The sequence below is a fragment of the Betta splendens genome, chromosome 10, assembly GCF_900634795.4.
Source record: "Betta splendens chromosome 10, fBetSpl5.4, whole genome shotgun sequence".
NCBI classification, from domain to species: Eukaryota; Metazoa; Chordata; class Actinopteri; order Anabantiformes; family Osphronemidae; genus Betta; species Betta splendens.
The window spans coordinates 14,186,635-14,206,098 of record NC_040890.2 but is presented as its reverse complement, the minus strand read 5'-3'; the positions used below and the strand labels follow the sequence as shown (position 1 = coordinate 14,206,098).

Here is a 19,464-nt window from a genome sequence, read left to right as displayed (position 1 = left end):
AGAGCTGCAGCAAAGCAGCGAGTTCAACGCCAACCTCGTATTATTTAAATGCTGCTGTCATTTGAATATTGTTTTCGCGAGACGTTCCCTTTAATTTGAATATTATTAGATTATTATTGTGTCAGCTTCGGACTCTCCGCCTTTGGAATATATTTTCCTCCCATTCAAGGAGCCGCTGGTTTCCATTCATTTAAATATGACAAATAATACCGACTGAATCAAACCCCCAGAGCCACGCGAGGCACAAAGTCTGTCCCCTCAGAAAAACAGCAAATGATAAGAGTCCACTATTGCAGAAGGGTGAGCATTCAGCTGGGAACAGTATGTATAAAAAAGCACTAGATAGATTTAATGTAGTCAGTGTAAAATAGAGAAAACACCTGTGTACAGTTTAGACGGTCTGTAAACACTATACACCATTTCCTACAGGTATGAGTTGCAAACTACAGTTATACTCACTGGTGACTAACATGATGCTGTAAGAGACACCTAGTGAGTAATATACGAGCGTCCTGCCCCGCCTCCCAGCTATGAAAAGAAAACGCTGCGCCGTGCAAGATTAACTTTAGCACCTCAGACTTCACGAACGGGTTTCGCATGGTTGCTGCCGCGCTGCATGGAAACTCTGAATGTCGATGGAGGTGTGCGCACAGATGCAGAGGTGGCGCACAGGATGTCGTCTATTCTAGTCACTCCTTCCACCGCGCGCAGGCTGCCGCGCTGCTCGAGGGCCTACGGATCCCTGAGCCTGCGTGGAACAGCCAGGCCTGGCTCAGTTTCCAGTGTCAAATGGTTTCCGCTCCTCACTTGGCGAAGTCAACTGCACTCGTTATATTAAATTTTTATTAAAAGAACGAAAATACCAAACATAAAGTACAGAGTGTCTAGAAAAGAAAGCCTTACAATACTCGAAACAACAACAACAACAACAACAACAATTGCATAGTACGTTTGAGGAAAAAAAAAAAGAATACACACAACTGTCTGGAGATGTGATGTGAGACAAAGATGAAGATGATACAACCCCCTCCCACCACTAAGTGCTCACTGAGGCTACTGGGACGTGGAAAGTGCTGCAGATCATCCTCAGCGCAGACGAGTCAAAGGACTCGAACCGCAGCAGTATTAATCTCAACGATGAACACGTAGGACGTCTCTGTAATGCTCTAGTGCCCTTGAGCAACACAGTGACTCTGGTGCAGATGTACTGGCGCTGAGTTGCACCTTACACAGTTTTGGGCCTCTGTGTAGAGAGGATTCTCAATAACAGCACTTCCCAGCAGAGATTGTACAGTATAGAAGTATTGATGCATCCTTTAGGACGCGACTGGGGCAGAGTCGCTCCTATGACATCATCAACAACAAGGGACTGGATTAAATGAAGGCAAACGAGGGTCAATGTATGGCCTGATTGTGTGGTTGTGTGTCACATGGTTAATTCATTCATTATTGCGGTTTCTCTGACACGTGACCTGGCCGAGTATTAGAACAGTCACTTATTCCGTGTCAACAACATCTCCCGCTGCTGCTCTGCAGCAAGAGTGCGCGTCAGTGTGATCACAAGGAAGCGTACCGCTCACGAGGAAATGTACCGCTGTGGACTGCACCTCAAACAGCAGGCAAACGGGCCGTGAAGCCATTCAGCCGCTTCATCTCTCTGAAATATTACAAGGAACCACCTAAGACACGTTCGATAGAATTCATCCTTTTAGCCTGAAGCCGGTTTTAAATTTTCTTGGGCCTTTCAGCCTCCACACTAACAAACACACCTCTCTCCATCTATTTCCTCTCAACCAGCTTTGCAGAGAGAGAGAGAGAGAGAGTGCGACCGAGTAAAAACTAAAATGCAGGTCACACTTTTGTGAATTGGAAAAAAAAAAAAAAAAAGGCTTAAATATTTATTTTTGTCTGTCAAACGTCAGACAGAAGAAGCGACCCTGCAGTTTATCTATGAGGCCAGACAAATAATTAAATGCTTGTGTAAACAATAAATAAATGTTTATAAAAATCCAAATAAAGCAAGAACATGAGGATGCTTCATGATAAAATGATTTATATATATTCTAATAAGAATAGGGCCTTTATCTCTTGTGCACTGCTGTATATTAAAAGGCTAAATAATATTCTTTCCTATTTCATTATGCAGCTGCATCCCTGATAGCGTGTGACTACATGTGTGGTTATATTGATTATCACATTTCTGATGCAGATTTCATACCGTAGAAACACTGTACACACATGCAGACTGCAAAGTGAGCGGCCAAAAGGCTGCGTTTGGAAACAGGTTAATACGAGACGACGGGCCGCGGCCCTTGTGATGCTGCAGACGCCGATCACCGCTCCTCATTTCCTTTTCCCGTTGCCAGCTGAAGCGAAGGAAGCGGCGGATGACTTGTGTCCATGTCATAAAACGGTCCCGTTTGCTGGTGGGGGTTCACAGTGGCCGTCAGACCTTCAGTCTCGGTTCAGCTGAGCCGCTTCGAGAGGAAGCGCAGTAGTGGCCTCGTCTAATGAGGCCGGAACAGGAAGACAGATAAGATCTCGTCCTAATATTAAACAAAGCGTCGTCGCTTGAGACCCTCAAGTAGCAGAAGTGAGTCCAACTCTATTGTGGGATTGAAATACGGAGATGCAGCATAGACACACAAACGCACACACACACACACACACACACACACTCCCCCCACTCCTCTGCAAGCATGCTTCTTCCTCACACGCACAGCCTTCAGTGGCCGCCGTCATCCCACGTACAATCGTTCTTCTGCTTGGACAGTTTTCGAACCGCTCGCTCCAGCTCCTTGCGGGATTTCTGCTCCTCCTCCAGAAACTGCTTCATCCACCTGTTCTCCTGGGAAACGTTGGGGCGAGGCCAGCATTAATTAGACTGCTCAACGCTTCATGTCTACATCACGGAGCCTGACGACACCGTCGGGTGCAGCAGAGATGATCTTCGGATTTGTTGCACATGATATTAATATATTAAGGTCAATGTACTTGTAACTGAGCTGCAGAACGATTGCGTGCAACCGACCCAAAGCATCAACAAGCACCAGACACAGAACTGTGCGTTGCCGACACGCAGCTTTTGCTGGCTCCTCTGAATGCAGAGGTCGAACTGGGCAGACTCACCTTTTTCAGCTCGTGAACCTCGTCCTTTAAAGAATACACCGCATCAACCAGACTCCTGTAGGACAGGAAATGAAGAAGTTGAAGAATATACGTTCAATACGTTTGTATCAGAGGTCTGTGTTTGAAGACTCACGATCTTTACATTTCACAATCCAATTACAGAGAAGAGCAGGTTCCAAATACTAAGAGCTGCGTGTCACAGAGGGTAATAATTACACATACTTCTCCTCGATAACTGTCTGGCCGTTGCTCTTCATCTCCTCCACAATGATCTTCTCTTCCTCTGGCAGAAGCACCTGGGGAACGCACTCTTTCCGCACGGCTGCATGAACACACACATTAATGGAAAACCATGATTCGGGAGCATTTCAAGGCGTGACTCAACGTTTCTTCTCGGTTCTTGCGTGAGAACACACCTGTGGTGGTTTGGTGCAGACTCGCTCCCGTGCAGTACGCTTCAATCACCCTCAGTATCTGAGCATCCTCCTCCAGCGCCACCGTACCTGCGAGGCAGGTGTTACGGATATATTATAACGCACAACATGGGGGTTGCAATAAAACCGCAACAGAACCACATAACACGTACTTTTCCTCGTTTGAATCTCGTCATCAGACGGCTTCCGCTCCTTCTTCCTGTTGCCTGGAAGGAACTTTTTCATGGGGCGTGGGCTCTTGCTGGAATCCTGGAGGAGTGCAATGGTTAAATTCAATTTGATCCATCTTACGTCTCACACACACTCTCACACTCGCACACACACACTGCTACACACACCTGCAAAGCAAAGGGTCCAAACCAAACAGAATGCAAGCTCATGGGGACACGTGCCCCCAATATATAAACATCCAAGAACAAAATACCCGTCAACAAACAAGGCAGCAAGCATGTGGTGGTGACTGATCATATGAGTCCTGCATATCAACACTCTCAGATGATACATAATTGTTACACAATCCAACCACAGTGACGTGGTTTTATGAAGCTGGGATCTGAGGTGAGTTCAGGACCTAAAGACTGACGTGACTGTTACCGTTTCCTCATCTCATCAGCAGAGGTCTGTAGAATAGTTACCTGAAGCTACATTGTACCTTGAACAACATATTCATACATGATGACATTTTCCCCCCGTGCCCCTGCTTGGAAAGGAGAAGCTGTGAAACCCACACCCTGAAACTCCACCAGAGTCTCGCTCGGCAGAATGAGGAGGAATAACTAACTGACAGACGTTGGCTCGGGCTCTTTGAAGAGGTTCAGCGATTTGCAATAAGTCAAAAGGTTATTTCCACCTGGGCTTGCCGTTCTGTGAAGTCATGGGCCACGGTGGAATGAGAGGTGGTTGGATTCAGGGCAACTGGGTGGCATGTTGTAATTCGGTGCTCGGATCGACGTGTGCTGTGAAACTGTATTTTTTTTGATGGAGCAACGAAATTCACAAGCTTTCCAGACAGAAAGCCAGACAGAAGATCACCGGAACGTCTGACAAATGATTGTAAAGGAGCACTTTGATATTAAATACGCTACAGTCAATCAGGGCTGACTCGGCTTTGCACTCCATGCCTGAATTTCCAGCAGTTTACTAGTGTTGCATCAGAAGGTTTTCACACATAAATGACACCACCCTTGGTTAGAGGAACCTTGAGTCAGTACAGGGAATGAGGAGAAAAAAAACAGAAGAAACGGCAGACACGCGGGGCTGCAGAAAACAGGAAACGACAATGAGGGAGGAGTGATGCGAACAGCACAGTGACATGCCAGCTAGCGCACACACACACACACACACACACACACACACACACACACACACACACACACACACACACACACACACACACACACACACACACACAAAGGCAACCCCGTTTTACTTGCACATCCTTATCCACACACACACACACAGAAACAGTGTGAGCTAACCTTACCTTCATGATATAAGACATCCTCTACAGAAGGCAGGATGGAGAAAGAAAAACAGGGGAAATGTGCATGAAATAAACAATGAGAGACAGATGTGATAAGGAGTTAACGGTGAACATTTCTATCCCCCTACGATTTTAATTCTACGTACAAATAAAAGGGCGAGAACACAAAATCAGCAGGAAGAAGGTTATTGTGCATGCAGCCTCTCGGAGGCGAAACCGAGCTGGCTACGGACCGGCGTTTATGCTGAAACATGTGTGACGAGCGAGAAAAAGTCTCAAGAAGTGACACATGCAATGTGTGGAGCCGGTGTACGCGTCTATCCAACGCATCAGCAGACAGTGGGAGACAAACCAGAACCTTTAAAGTGCTGACTGATACAAGGTGCGATCTCCCACGTCCAACCGCAGAGAGACTCTCGCAACACAAGTGGCTCATAACCACCGGCGCGCTGCGATGCCCGTCACAGGCGCGCGGCTGTTTACTGGCATGAATTTAAGTAGCCCACGGCCCGAAGCGCAGCCAAATCCGCAGCGAGTGAATAATCACGGGCGCCATCGTCAGTGAAGGCGCATCGGACGTCCACGGGTTCCACCTGTCGAGCTTGAACTTCTAGACCTGCGATTTCTTGCTCCCTCATATCATGAAATGCGTTTGTTGGGGGACTTTTGCGTCACAGGCACAACTGGGGGTCTGAGAACGGGAGGGGGGGGGGGGCTGTGTGGACACAACGATGCGTATGGACTCCTACCTCCTTGTAGCCCAGCGCGGCCGAGGGCTTGAGGGGGGGGGGCGGGGCGCAGGCAGCTCAGGGACCAGGGCTTGCTGATTTTGGGGGGCTCCAGGGGGCCGCGGCTGATGCTGAGGCTGCCCAGGTGGGACAGGTGAGTGGGCGTGCCGACCGTGCTCAGCGGTTTGCCCTCCACATTCTACAGTGTGAGAAAGAAAGAAAAAAAAGAGCGCCCGGGTCATTTGTTTTTCTTCTGTAGGTGAGAAAGTGTTCACACTCTGGCCGGCTCTTCGCTTTTGCTTTGACTTTTGTTTTGATGCAGTTATGCGAGCGTGCGAGCCGTAACCTTTGAAATGGTGCCTGCAGGGCTGCCTCCTTTGCTGAAGGGCTGAAGGTGCTCCAGCCACTCCTGTAGCTCCTGGGAGCTGCTGCAGAGCACGGTCACGCGATCGATCATGCTTCCTGCAAAACACACACACACACACACACACACACACACACACACACACACACACACACACACACACACACACACACACACACACACACACACACACACACACACACACACACACACACACACACACACACACACACACACACACACACACACACACACACACACACACACACACACACACACACACACACACACACACAGAGTGATGTGTTGGTAAATTATAGTTTCATACACTCATTCTTTCCGTAAACATCGTTATTTAGCACTGATATGGTTGACAAGATCAAGGCTCTGGATTCGATGAGCAGTTGCTGTCGTATTAAAGGAAAGTGGCTCAGAGGTGAAAACCTTCAGTGAAAAGGAAAACGAAAAAGAAGTGAAAAGACAGAAACCTGTGATGTTCTCAATGATGCCTCAGGGGGAATTACCCCCGGGTTTACATGCTCTCTGGAACCACCACCCGCTTTTGAGCCATAATCACAAACCTCTCTCAGGTTCCTCTTGTCACAGCACTTCTCTTAAGCCCCGATTGTGGCTGAAAGCGGCCTTGATCATTTTTGTACATTCTGAACTGTTCAGGCCTTGGATGATGTGGATTCCATCCTCTCCAGGCCTGAGTCCAGTAAACAACAAGCCAAGGGGTCCGTCCTACTCTGGGACGTCCTTCATGATGGTTGGAAACCTCTGAAGGTGACTACCTCATGGAGCTGACTGAGAGGAGAAGGAGCCACGCTGCCATGGAAGCAGAGGGTGGCTTCTTATTATGGGAGGCTTTATCTCATTTGATGCGCGAAGCGGACTGCTCTGAGCAAACAGGGCCGGTTTAATATTAGTTTATTGACTTTGCGCAGACACCAGCCTGAATATTTCATGGTAAGATAAAGCTAACACAGGCCCAGGGCTGTTTGATGGCCCAGTGCTGGATCTGACGCTCCCAGTCCGGGTTACAGCCCATTCTGGCTCATGCAGCCTCCGACGTCAGGCGAATTAAGCAAAACGGGTCAATGTCCGATGCAAACCTGTGATGTCAAAGGCGTAGTGGCCACTGTCCGCGTCCTCCGCATGCCGCGTTACTGTGGAGCCCGTCAGCGAGAGTCTTCCCTGGAGAGTTACAGACGCACTTAAAATGATTATTAAATACTTCACAGCAGAAGGAGATGTTAATTGCAGCCGTTCATCCGATTGAATAGGGTGAATGCAGCATTCACAGCTACTGTACAGGAGACGTGGAGCAGCTCACCTGATAAATGAAGCCACTCATGCGTGGACTGGCAGAGAGCATCACCAACACGTTAGGGAAGAGCATTAGGTAACGCTCCTCTTTGTCCTGCAAGAGACACACACGTTTGGTTGGTGTGGATTCATCTGTGCCGTCACTGTGTGTAACTACAGGTCGGCTGGGAGCGGCTTCGCAAAAGCCGCATCCGCGCCCTGTTTTGGCTGCGCCGATATGTGCTTATGTGAATGGAAAAAGGAGCCGAGCCGAGATGGAGGGCTACGCTAGAAAACAAACACACGGCGGTCGGAATAGTGGTTGGCAGTGATTAACACGGGGATCCAGGCGTCTTATCGCCGGCTTTCTTCCAACCACCACCTCAAAGCCGACCCCTACACAGAAACCACACAAAGAAGAGCAGGCGTGTGGGTCTCCATATGACATACATGGGTTTCTGTTATGACACTTAAAGGTTCACCCAAGCAGCTACAAAGGGGAGGGGAGTTCACCCGGTGCGTGTTGGGGGTCACCGGGAACGCTGGAACAATGATAAATGCCTCACATGTTGAATAAAAGACCCACAGATTCGGAAATGTAGGCTGCCAACTCTGTCAGTGAGACTTTGAATTAGTCAGACTAATATAGAGCACGTTCCACGGCCTGGTGTGAACCGTGAGAAATGCACCTGACACGGGATGGTTCTAGAAAACGAAGGGTTTGAAAGAAGAACAAAAGTTCCTTCTTCTGAGTGTTGAGCGGCGTTTTAATACAGAACATCCACTGTTCTCCTTCTGTTGAGGCCGTAGCCTCGGACTGAACCGAGCCCAGGGCGCTCCGGGCTGTCGTCACGGGGGGCTGATGTCAGCGGGCCCGGTCTCTCACCTCGCTGGAGCCGTTTTTCAGGTGGACCTGGGACATGTAGGCCACGTGGCCCAAGCTCTTCATGCCGTCGCCCTCCCAGCCGCGCACGGGCTCCGACAGGATCTGGATCTCCAGGTTTTTGCGCTTCCGCAGCTCCTGGCACTGCGTCTACACAGACACAGACACAGACAGTCACACAGATGTATAGTAGATGCTTTAAGTGTTAGTTTCTAGAAGTTCAATTAGTGCTGACAAGTAAAAGTAACCACTTTCTGACACCCATCGCTAAATGTGGCTGTTCTTCCTTAAGAATCACTGAGTAATAGACACAAGGGTTTTCCCCCCACTCTTTAGAGAAAGCAGGGTTTTCTTCTTTCTTTTAAGAATTACCTGCGACACCAAGCAACAAAAACGCACAGCACCTGTCGGGTTTGTCCCCTAACACACAGGAAAAATGACAGCGCAACATCTGCCTTTTTTCCACTGCACGTTATTCAGAAGCGTCTGCAGACGGAGCGCTGCAGGGACGGGAGCAGCGCTCCGCTATCGCCTGCGCCCGACCACACAAAGCGAGACTTGCATTCACAACTGTCGCTCTTTTCCTGCTTTCCTGTGCGGCCCTATTGAAGAAACGGCCTCTGAGTCACGGCCTCTACTCTGATGAGGAACCGTGAGCCGCGCCGTGGAAACTGTGTCTCAGAGCAACGCTGGCTCGTGCGTCGTTTAGAATCCAAAATCTTCCAACATGGCATTTTCATCTACACCCACTGTTGGAACAATGTGATCGAATGCAGGACAAAGTGCATAACGCACCTCACCTACTCTGAGCAGTTTACTCAGTTCATTTGCATTAGAGTCTGCATCAGCCTTTATTTCAACGCATGTCAGCTGCTCTGCCTCATCTTGAAGGATGTGCACCCTATAGTGTTCTATAGTGTAATGTTCTGTGCTGGAAGGGCCCAAACTTACCACCAGGCTCTTAAATGCTGCTGTTGCTTTTACAATGTCCGTGTGGTCCGGGTGGGCTTCCTGTGGTAGCGACGAACACGTCACACGTCAGACATGGACACGTAAAATGTTCATTTCAAAAAAAGTGCACGACCTAGATGCTCTATGAGATACAACATCTAGCCGTCGCTGCTCTACCTCCACGTGTCTCTCCAGCTCCTGCAACAGGGTCGGGTACTTGTCGAGTCGCATGAAGGGCTTACTGAGGCTGGTGGTCAGCGCCAGGATCCCCGGAGCGCTAGCGCCCTGGCTCTCCATGAACTTGTCTAGTTCATCGCTGTGGAACACACAACACAGCCCCAGCTTTAATGCACAGTTCGTGCAGCTCATCTTCAAGTTCAATTCATACAAACATTTATGTATTAAATAAGTGCAATATGCCTTTGACCTGCTGAAAAGTTGTAGTAAACAGTAAAATAACATTATGGAATCATAAATGGAACCAACTACAGACACAAACAACTTTCCAATTACAGGAGCCCTAAAGGCGAGTCTCCCGTCTAACCGCTTCTCAGGAATTCCATTTGTGTCATCGATGTAGGAACTAAAACCTGAGAGTATGATGAACCTGTGACATACATGTGGAAAGAACAGCAGCACCCGGACCGTTGTTCAGAAGGCTGCTTCTTGTTCATTTCATTGTAAACGTGCCTAGAGGCGGACTCTAAAAGCTTCACTCACGCCGTAGCAACGCTAGCTGGTAATAATGTGAATGTGACAAAAAAAAAGGCTTCTGCAACTGAAATGCAAATGTGCTTACTGTGAAAAAGCACCGCGTCCGCCTGCCGACCACAGCTTCCTGTGTGTAATTCAACTTTTTCTGCAGCTCACACTGTGGAACCTGACTTATCACTTCTACATTACTGAAGCATGTGCGATCAAACTAAACTGCACCTACTTTAACATCGCAGGGACTCTCGTCTGTGTAATGAAGCTTTAATCACGGTGAATTTTATTATTATCATCATTGATGCACTGAAAGAAAACTGTAAAACACAGGAACGTGGTCGAGCAACTTATTGTTTGAACTTAATCCTACTTTCAAGTGGAAGGCCTGCCATCTTGTGGCTGAAAGATAGATTACACCTGAACTAAAATAGAGGCCGCATCATTTACTTATATAGAAAACAATTTTTGAGGAGGGGAACATTAATGACGTTAATTATAAATGATATAGATGACACAGGGTCAGTTTTGCGCAGCTCCCGGCAATAGCCAGGTTACTTTACACATATATGGATCTTTTTCTTGAGTAAATACACTGTTCCATGTGACATTAAAGTGAATCACAAGATGAAAATAAAGAGCTAAGATCTGCTGTAAGCCAGTCGTCAGACCTGTGGTCCGTGAGGATGCAGACCGCTGAAGGGTGGCTGGAACAGTAAGCCAGATACAAAGTCTTGAGCTGACTCATCAGGTTCAAGTAACAGCCCGCTACTCGCTGCTGACCCTCAGGAACTCTGCAAAGACAGGGAAAGTTCGAGACCAAGTCAACATTTTGTTACCTTTCTGTGCAGAATAACCAGGGAATGACGTAAAGCCGCTGTTACTGACGCTATATTACCCGTGTTGTGTTAATCAGCAGGCTGTGACTATTAACGCAGATTTGAAGTCTGGCCGAGGTGATTTTTTTCAGCTTCAGTTTGAAAGTGCATATTTGTTTGTGTGAAGAGGTGGAAGGAAGGAAGTGATTGCAAAAGTGAAAAGAGGTCGCTTCGCTCTGCAAAACACTCGACAGTAATGTCCAGTGTGGGCGCAGCGCAGTGCAGCGCAGCAGACTGGATTAAACGCTCGCTGAGACTCTAACTGCGCTGCAGAACGCACGCTGGAATTCTGATGCCGCTCTCAACCTCACACAAAGTCCAGCGCCACTTACTTGATGCAGTCCTCCAACGCCACACACAGGCCCTGCTGGAAGGTGAGGATCTCCTCCAGGTTCCCACACAAGGTGGCGCTGTCTGCACTGCTCAGCCTGCACATTCACACATCCAGCATAATTGGAAATAATAAGAATATCTACTGCTCGACGGCTTCATATAGTTATAGTAAAAAGAAAGAAAACACTGCTCTCGGGTTTTATTTGTGTCGCTGCTCGTACTTGTCGCTGGCTTGCAGTGGTCGTAGGTAACAACTCAGCACTGATTGTAGGTCTTTGACAAAGTCCCGCTCATGCTCCAAGATGTCCTGTACCACCTGAAAGCGGAGCGCAAATCAGCTTAATACTGAGATTTAAAGACGTTGCCTGTCAGCAGAGCACAGATTTAACAAACAATACACTCACCACGCTGTAGTAATTCTTGATCAGCTGAGTTCCTTTAGGAGACACTGGTTTCTCTGGAAGGATAAACAACAGAGTCCATCCACTGCTTCCCAGCACAATATCTATAGTCACAGCTGGTGCTTATGAAAAAGTGTTACAACGAAATATTGTCACCGTTTCTGTACATCTGTTATTTTGCATTTTTCCTTGAAGTCCTTTCTCCGAAAACATCACACCGCGATCACACCACCGCTCCATCATGAGGTGTTGAATGCATGCTCAACTAAAAGCACGATACTGACGATACCATTGCTCCCGATGTGGCCCGGCTCGACTCACCGCAGGGCTTGACCTCCCGGACGTAGTTGCTGGGGAACCAGCCGGTCCGGCCGCTGAGGTTGCCCTCCCACCAGCCCCCCTCCTCCTGCCGCGTCACAAGGATCAGCTCGCCTTTGCTGAACGACAGCTCGTCCTCGTTGTTCTGCTTGAAGTTGAAGCGGGCCTTCACCATCAGCTGCCCGCCTCCTCCGTTCTCACTCATCTCCTGTTGGACAGGCGGTCACTTAGACAAATGCACTGGTGTGCAGAAATGCTGTTTGTAGAGGAGACCCTACCACTGATTTCGACTGTCTGCGCAGAGAGCTTTTGGACTTGAGCGCGTGTGACGCCGATGACTGATTAGGAGACGTGGGACCGGATTGTGAACATGACCTTTCAGCAGCGCAGTCTTTGGACAGAGAGACAAGATGTTATGTTTGTTATTTTGGATGCATTTACTTTCACAATGCATAACTTCACATTGGAAACAGACACACAAACATCGCTGTCATCATCATCATCATCATCATCATCAGATGAGATGATCAGTGCTCATATTTCCATGTGATGGTAATTCATGTGCTAATGGTTCGTTGCTCAGCGAAGCCCCGGGACATTGAACATCCATGCGCACACACGCACGCAACACATTCACGGAGTCTGACAGGATCATCTGATTTAACCACAACCGTTGGGAGGACAGACCAAGCAGCTGGAAAAATGGGAACATTTCATTTTCATCCAGAATTTTCCTTCATGAATCATAAAATACAAAAGACGTTTAAATGAATAAGAGACTTCATCAACATACTGTTACGTACATGACTTCATTTGGTTTGATTTTCTCTCCAATTTCCTTAATGGAAATGAGAAAAACAAGATATTTTGGTAATCCCATGTTGAGCCCTGCAGCTCAGCATGCGTGTTACTTCAGGAATGTGAATGCGACAGCCACAATACAGCTTTGTCTGAAAATGACACATTTCCTTAAACGTGTGTACAACGATGAGACTTGGAGTAAAGAAACACAATTCTCTTCCTTCAGACTTGCACCTGAGTTTCGTCCTATCGACTAAAAGGCCTCACTCTAATTTCCCTTTCAAGAATAAACGTACGTGTGTTCATACTACGTCAAACATGAAAATACAAGCTCAGATACTTTCCTCAAATGATATTCCTGTTCACTTATTTTTCACAAACCCTGATAGACCAATGTGAAGATGGTTGAGTCCATGGCTCATAAATGTATTTAATGTAATTAATAACGTACACCTGTACATTTAACATCACACTTATCTAGAGCTTAGAGAGAAATTAAAATCACATGCACACATGCAGATTCCTCTGTATCGTCGCCACTGCAGCAGAGAGCTAATGATCTGGGGTCAGTGCGAGTCATCGACACACTCTGACCGAGGCATCAGTCTTGTTTTGTCATTTGAAAAGTGACTCAGTGGCAGCGCTGCAGCCTCCGACAGACTGACAAGCACAAACGTATTCAGCCCCATCAAATTTTGGGTGGACGTTGCTGCCTGACCACTGCGTAAATTATAGGAGGCATCATTACTATCAGCAGTCTTTAATTCAAATCCACACGAGCTGTAAAGGTTTTGAAATGGGCTCTTCACCCGTTGGTACCTATAGTAAAATGTGTGTGTAACACACCGACGTCGTCCTCCTTCATCAGCACATCCTCTGGATTCTATATGATATACGACTCGATGGAAAAAGGCTGGATGTTCCATGCTGGCTTCCATATGCTGGGACATCAGGGTGCATCACACTGGGGCATAACTCATGATAAAAGGCCAGCAAAGGCAGTGGGATGCAACACACGCACCGCTGGCCACGGTCACGGATCCCACACACACACGGACAGGCGTGACCTTCTGTCAGCTGAGCTCCACGGCCGCCGCTGTGACTTGTGTGTGCAGGAAATATCCAAAGGATTTGTCCCAGACAAACCAAAACACTGAGCAGATAGAGACCAGGCAGAAGGAAAGCGAGCTTTGGAGGAGCGTGATAACACAGAGGCCCCTTGGGTTTGATCACATCAACTAAGTTGTGACTAATCCATTTAAAATCAAGTTTACTTCCAAAGACGGGGGAACAGCTGCCGGGCACAGGCAGCCTCTGACAGATATGCATATGAAGCAGAGCCCCGCGCCGAGACTCATCTGGTCCACATCTCTCTGCACACAATTTATGTGCACCGAGACATTGATCATGAATTAACAAAGTGATACAAAGTGACACGTATCACAAAGCAATGGTACGAAAAGTAACATATTGTAATAGAGAATTATTTAAAGGCTGAAAATATGAAATTATTTTAAAGCACGTTTCAACACTGAACATGTTCAAACTAATAATCAATTTAAAAAAAATATTCGCCTCATATTTCTGACCCATGAAAGCTGCAGCTTCCTCCCCAGGAGCACACGCTCAATATTCCAAACACAGGTTCTCAAATAGCCCCAAACATTAAGCATCTATTATTAACCATGCAGCGGTGGAAGAGTCTAAAACACTGACTTTGTGACACTGAGGGTTTTCCTGCAGCTGTAGGTGTCTGGATGGAGACTGTGTTTCCTTTTTAGCCGCATCATTATTAGACAAACGTAATGAAGAAGAAGCGAGTCTCGTTTAATCTCATACTAGAGATGATGTACAAAAAAAACAAAAGAAAATCAGGAAATGACTGAGGGTGTATCAAGCTATGGCTGCACATGGCACCCAGCACGTCCCAGACACACACTGCTATGCCAGCTGCCCATGGGCAACACACCCGAGTGTGATTTAGAATGGACGCATCAAGGTCTGTGAAGGACCACGGGCTTAGCACACACACACACACGCACATATGTCACAGCCCGTGTGTTATGACTACATTATTACACAGAATAGTTATGCCCAGATACACAGGCACAGCAAAGCTCTTACCCTGTGTGGCGAAGTTGACTCCCAGCAAAGTGTTGAGGACTTTGCCAAAATTCTCCCCAGTGTATAACCACTCTGGTTCAAAGCCCTGGGTGGAAAGAGCACACAAAAGATGATGCAACAACAACAACAACAACAACAAAAGTCAAATTTAAAATTCCAGTTTTATTGATGCGAGACCTGAGAAGCAGCTCAGTGCATATACAGGAGAGAGAGAGAGAGAGAGAGAGAGAGAGAGAGAGAGAGAGAGAGAGAGAGAGAGAGAGAGAGAGAGAGAGAGAGAGAGAGAGAGAGAGAGAGAGAGAGAGAGAGAGAGAGAGAGAGAGAGAGAGACAAAGTCCAGACTGGGGCATAAACAATAGAGATACACACAAACACAAAAAGGGATTTGCATAAACCCATAACAGGACAGATAAAAACTGACATTTTGAGTCTGGCCCATATTTTGTGCCTTAGTGGTCTGTGATAAAACAGACGGGGCCACACACACTAATTTGCAATTTGTAGACGCCCAGCGGCGAAGTGCTTCGTTCTCTGTAGGACGACTATCTTCTTTCTTCTAGCAGATAAAGTTTCACATTTTAAATAAAACATATTAAATGTAGAGTTTAGGTAGGACAGCTTGGTTGAAGAGCGTACCTGGAAATCAACATCCACATCCCCAGTTAAAGCTAGTGCAGCCGTTACATCTTTCAGTCAAACGAACCATCAGAAATAACTTTCGCCTGTGCAGAAACTTCAATAGTCGTCAATAGTTCCACTGGGTCAGGTTATGTAACATGCGCGACTGTAAAGGGCCCGTGGCGGCGTTTACAATCGGCGCACACAAATCATCCAAGTTCATAAAACAGGAAAGGATCCGAGGACTTGAGCAGTAATTGGCACTTCCTCTTTCTTGGTCACGCTGCAGAAGTGAAAGCAGCAAGACGGCTCTGTGTACAGTGACAGGATGAAGAGGCGCTGGCAGAACACGAGAGAAGCCCAGGATGGGCCGGGCTCGTACTGTACTGGCTGACACATGTAACAGAGGTTGTCCCAAAAAGAAAGCTTCGCCCTATGAGTTACTGGCAGACCACAAAAAGGCCTAATTATGGGCCCGGGCAGGGCTGATGGATGAAAAGCAGAGGGGACCTCCCAGACGCAACACGCCAGCTGGGCAGAGCTACTGAAACCGCTGGGCTTTGCTGTGTGCCAGGCTGGATGGCTCCATTAGCTGGTTAAAAGGCCAGGAATGTATTTAAAGCTCGCCGAGACGCGCGCTGTCCACTGCGGCCGCAAACAGGCTGGTGCAGAGACAGAGACAGAGACAGAGACAACTCCCAACATCTGCAAGTGATTCGCCCTGTTCCATTATTCAGACAGCCTGCAGAGTGTGACTATGGGACTTTCAACCTGCAGGGAGACGAAAGGCTGCTATCAAGTCACCAGAGCATGAAAGAGAAAGAAGAGGACAAGGAAGTAAACAGTGGGCAAAACTGTGTGAAAACAAGGGGACTGGTCATGAGGGCCAAAGGTCCCCTTCCTGTCCCGTCAGGGGGAGTGACTGACAGCGTGCACCTCCACATGGACGTATGAGGATCCATGTGGAGACCCGCTTCAACCCTGCACCGCGTTCCGACAGCCAAGGAGCTCGTGCCAGAGACACGAGCCTCGTGGACGCATGGGGACGTCCACGGACGCGCCTCCTCACAGTGGCTCCACTTACCTCCACTTTGAGGGACGAGCATCCTCTCAGGAACTCCCTGATGTTGGACAGGCAGTCCGCCTCGGTTCTCGGCTCCTGGCAGTACTGCGCACACACAGACCGCACACATATGTTAAAGATGCTTCGGTGGAGTCTGCGAGGCTTGTGCAACGCTTCAAAGCGGCGTCTACGGGCAAAGGCGCCTAAAGTAACGCGGGTTTAACGATCCGAGCGAGTAACTGTCTAAACAACTGTGGATTCTTCCTGTGTCCCCTTCATGGAAACATACCCATTAACAGCAAACCGCGGAAAGCTAACCCGATTCAAGCCAAACATCCGCTTACTTTTACCATCTTTCAAAATAAAATCCGTAAATAACGCCACAGTCGCGTTAAAGTTTAAAGGCGCATATAGCACGCATGTTTGGTTTGACTCTGAGGGCTGCAAGCTTCCACTGCTTTTTTAAATGGCAGTGTATGATGTGCAAAAGGAGGGGACCACGCATCAAAACAGCAACAGCGACCCGCTAAGAGAGACGCTGCTACTTCCTGTTTTATTTTGGCGTTTCAAAGTCCGTCTCAGAGGAGGTCGCACCGGGAAGAACCGAGCCTTTCAAGAGGAAGTGACGAACTGTCTTTGCAACTGTTATTTATCTTTATCGACTTTGTCAGCCCAACAACTAAACATGCGATATGAACGCTCTTTCTGGCGTCAAAGTTTAAAAGTGTGCGTCAAGTGAAAGGCGCCGCTCCGTCGTCCCACCGGGGCGCGTGTTTAGCACGAAACACAGCCTAGACACCGAAATCATCCTGATTTGGTAGGTGTCAAGAATGCGGAACATTTGGCTCGCTTCACAGGAAACCGCATCTTGAAATCTGACGTCTAAAACGCAGTCGCCAAACGCAGCTGCAATTCGATGCGTTGCGCTTTTACGCAAAACGAAAACGGGCGGCCGCAAATAAAGACAGGTTAAACAACTAATGCGGGCTAAAGAGCACGCAGGCCCTGCTGCAGGAAGAAGTTCCCGTCGGTGTCAGGCTCGTCAAACCCCTCACTTCCTCCTGCCCAGGGCGGTTTTATCATTTAATATGTGTTGACTCAAGTTGACCCAAATCCGCAGCTCACCTTGGGGGTGAATCCAGGTATGAGTCGCTCCGTGAGTTTGCACAGGACGACCCCATCCTTCAGCGACGTCTTCAAAAAGTCCTCCGGGTCCGCTATGTTCTTTTTAGGCGAGCTGAGCACTCCCAGTGATATCAACCACGTTACGGTCTGCTCCTCTGGATTCATAGCTCCACAAAACGATCATTGCCCGAGCACGCGTTTGTTTAGAAAAAAAAACTGGCGGCCTGTTCCGTATCAATATGCAACTCACATCCGTACTTCTGCTGCAAGTTAAAAAGAGAGAGGCGGTGGGGGGAAGGACGACACGGTTTCTACGCGCAAAACTGATGATCACCCCTACTGGCAAACAGGCACCTCAACAATGCACAGGAGCAATATTTTAATCATAGAGGAACACATGCTCGCAGAGGCATTTCCTGGTCAATTACATAAGTCCGAGTGCAGCAAAGACCAGGGAAAACTGATCTGGACCCTTTTTCTACGGGACAAATATACAACATATAGTAAAACACTAGAAATACATCTATATTTGGAAAATATACAAGACTGTGGAAACTATTTCACCTGTTAATAGGGATCAGAATGTTGTAGAATAAAAAAAAAAACAAGTAACCTCCATCTTATTTTATAAAAAGACAAAACAAACAAAATACTTTGGTATCAGATTTTATTGAAAACCACCCAGCATTGACTGCTGTTACATTCTCGGCTCGCGTGCTTCCTATTTCCAACTTTTTGTTCCACTTGAAGATTCAGTGAGCAGTCTGAAGGAAACCCTATACCATCATCTGAAAGACAACAAATTATATAATTTTTAAATGACAGCAGTGTAAAATCCATTACGACACACACCTGGTTGACATACCTGCATGAATGCACTGAGTTTTCAATGGTTTAACAACTGGAGGCCACTATTTGGGTTGGTTCCGAGGGCAGTTGCCTCAAGGTGCCGTTCATCCTGCAAGAGAAAACAGTATTAACACTTTTCCCTTTTCCTAATTATGTATTAATACAATAATCAAAGTGATATGTTGTCCTTGGTCCGACTGCGAAGTTGCTTCAGTGATCGTTTCCAGTTTGGCAGTAGGACGAGTGTGTTCTTCCAGAGGTCTCCATTGTTTGAACAGGCATGCTTGTGGAAATGGTTCAGATACTGGAAAAGGCTCTTACTTTCTAACTGGTTGCAAGTTGTCTCCCAAGAATATTTTTACACATACTTTTAAATTGATTAAAAACGTGCTGTGGCCAATACATTCACTCAGGTTGGAAGCTTTCAGGCAATCCCCATTGTTTTGAGGGGTCAGCTGTCCAAATGACTTAATATTTCATTGCTGAAAAGGGATGAAACTTCATGGCATGTTGAAATACTTTTGACAAGTTTAGCTGCTGAAAGCGAACTAAAATAAAAAGGCTCATTCAGCTCGTCTCTCCTTTTGGTCCCGAGGCAAACGTCTTGGAAATCACCTTTTGAGATTTGGAGATTGCAATACAGGACAATGAGAAACCCATTACAGATGAGAAACAAAGAGGTTTGCTTTGCTTACCAGCTGTTGACTATCAGTTGAGTTGCATTTGTTGTTGTTGCCTTTGGTTTTGTCGTTGCATGCCATCAAATGGCTCTAGGGTGATGGGTCCGTTTCCAAGGAAACTACATTGAAACATTCTGACAGCAACATTTCCCTATCTCCTAAGAACAGTAGCATCCAGCTGGAAGTACATTTGTGTTATGAATCAATGTGACTCCACTAATTACATAGTCCGAGACTCAAAGTTTTGCTGAGAACTTTGTTAATTCAACAGTATTTTACATTTGTGTTA

General features: G+C 47.2%; 1 protein-coding gene across 1 annotated transcript; it reads right to left on the bottom strand.

The window, feature by feature from the left end:
• Nucleotides 1–829: 829 nt before the first annotated feature.
• Nucleotides 830–18,164, bottom strand: arhgef6 (Rac/Cdc42 guanine nucleotide exchange factor (GEF) 6). The gene is given in 23 exon segments (XM_029164552.3): nt 830–2,848; nt 3,130–3,184; nt 3,352–3,451; nt 3,546–3,632; nt 3,716–3,812; nt 5,047–5,067; nt 5,796–5,834; nt 5,836–5,973; nt 6,121–6,236; nt 7,254–7,335; nt 7,475–7,561; nt 8,333–8,479; nt 9,281–9,340; nt 9,458–9,596; nt 10,657–10,779; nt 11,196–11,291; nt 11,418–11,512; nt 11,601–11,653; nt 11,919–12,123; nt 12,194–12,306; nt 14,841–14,925; nt 16,543–16,626; nt 17,647–18,164. Coding segments are annotated over 23 exon segments (2,310 nt in total). The 5' UTR covers nt 17,812–18,164; the 3' UTR covers nt 830–2,725.
• Between the last annotated feature and the right edge of the window lie 1,300 nt (nt 18,165–19,464).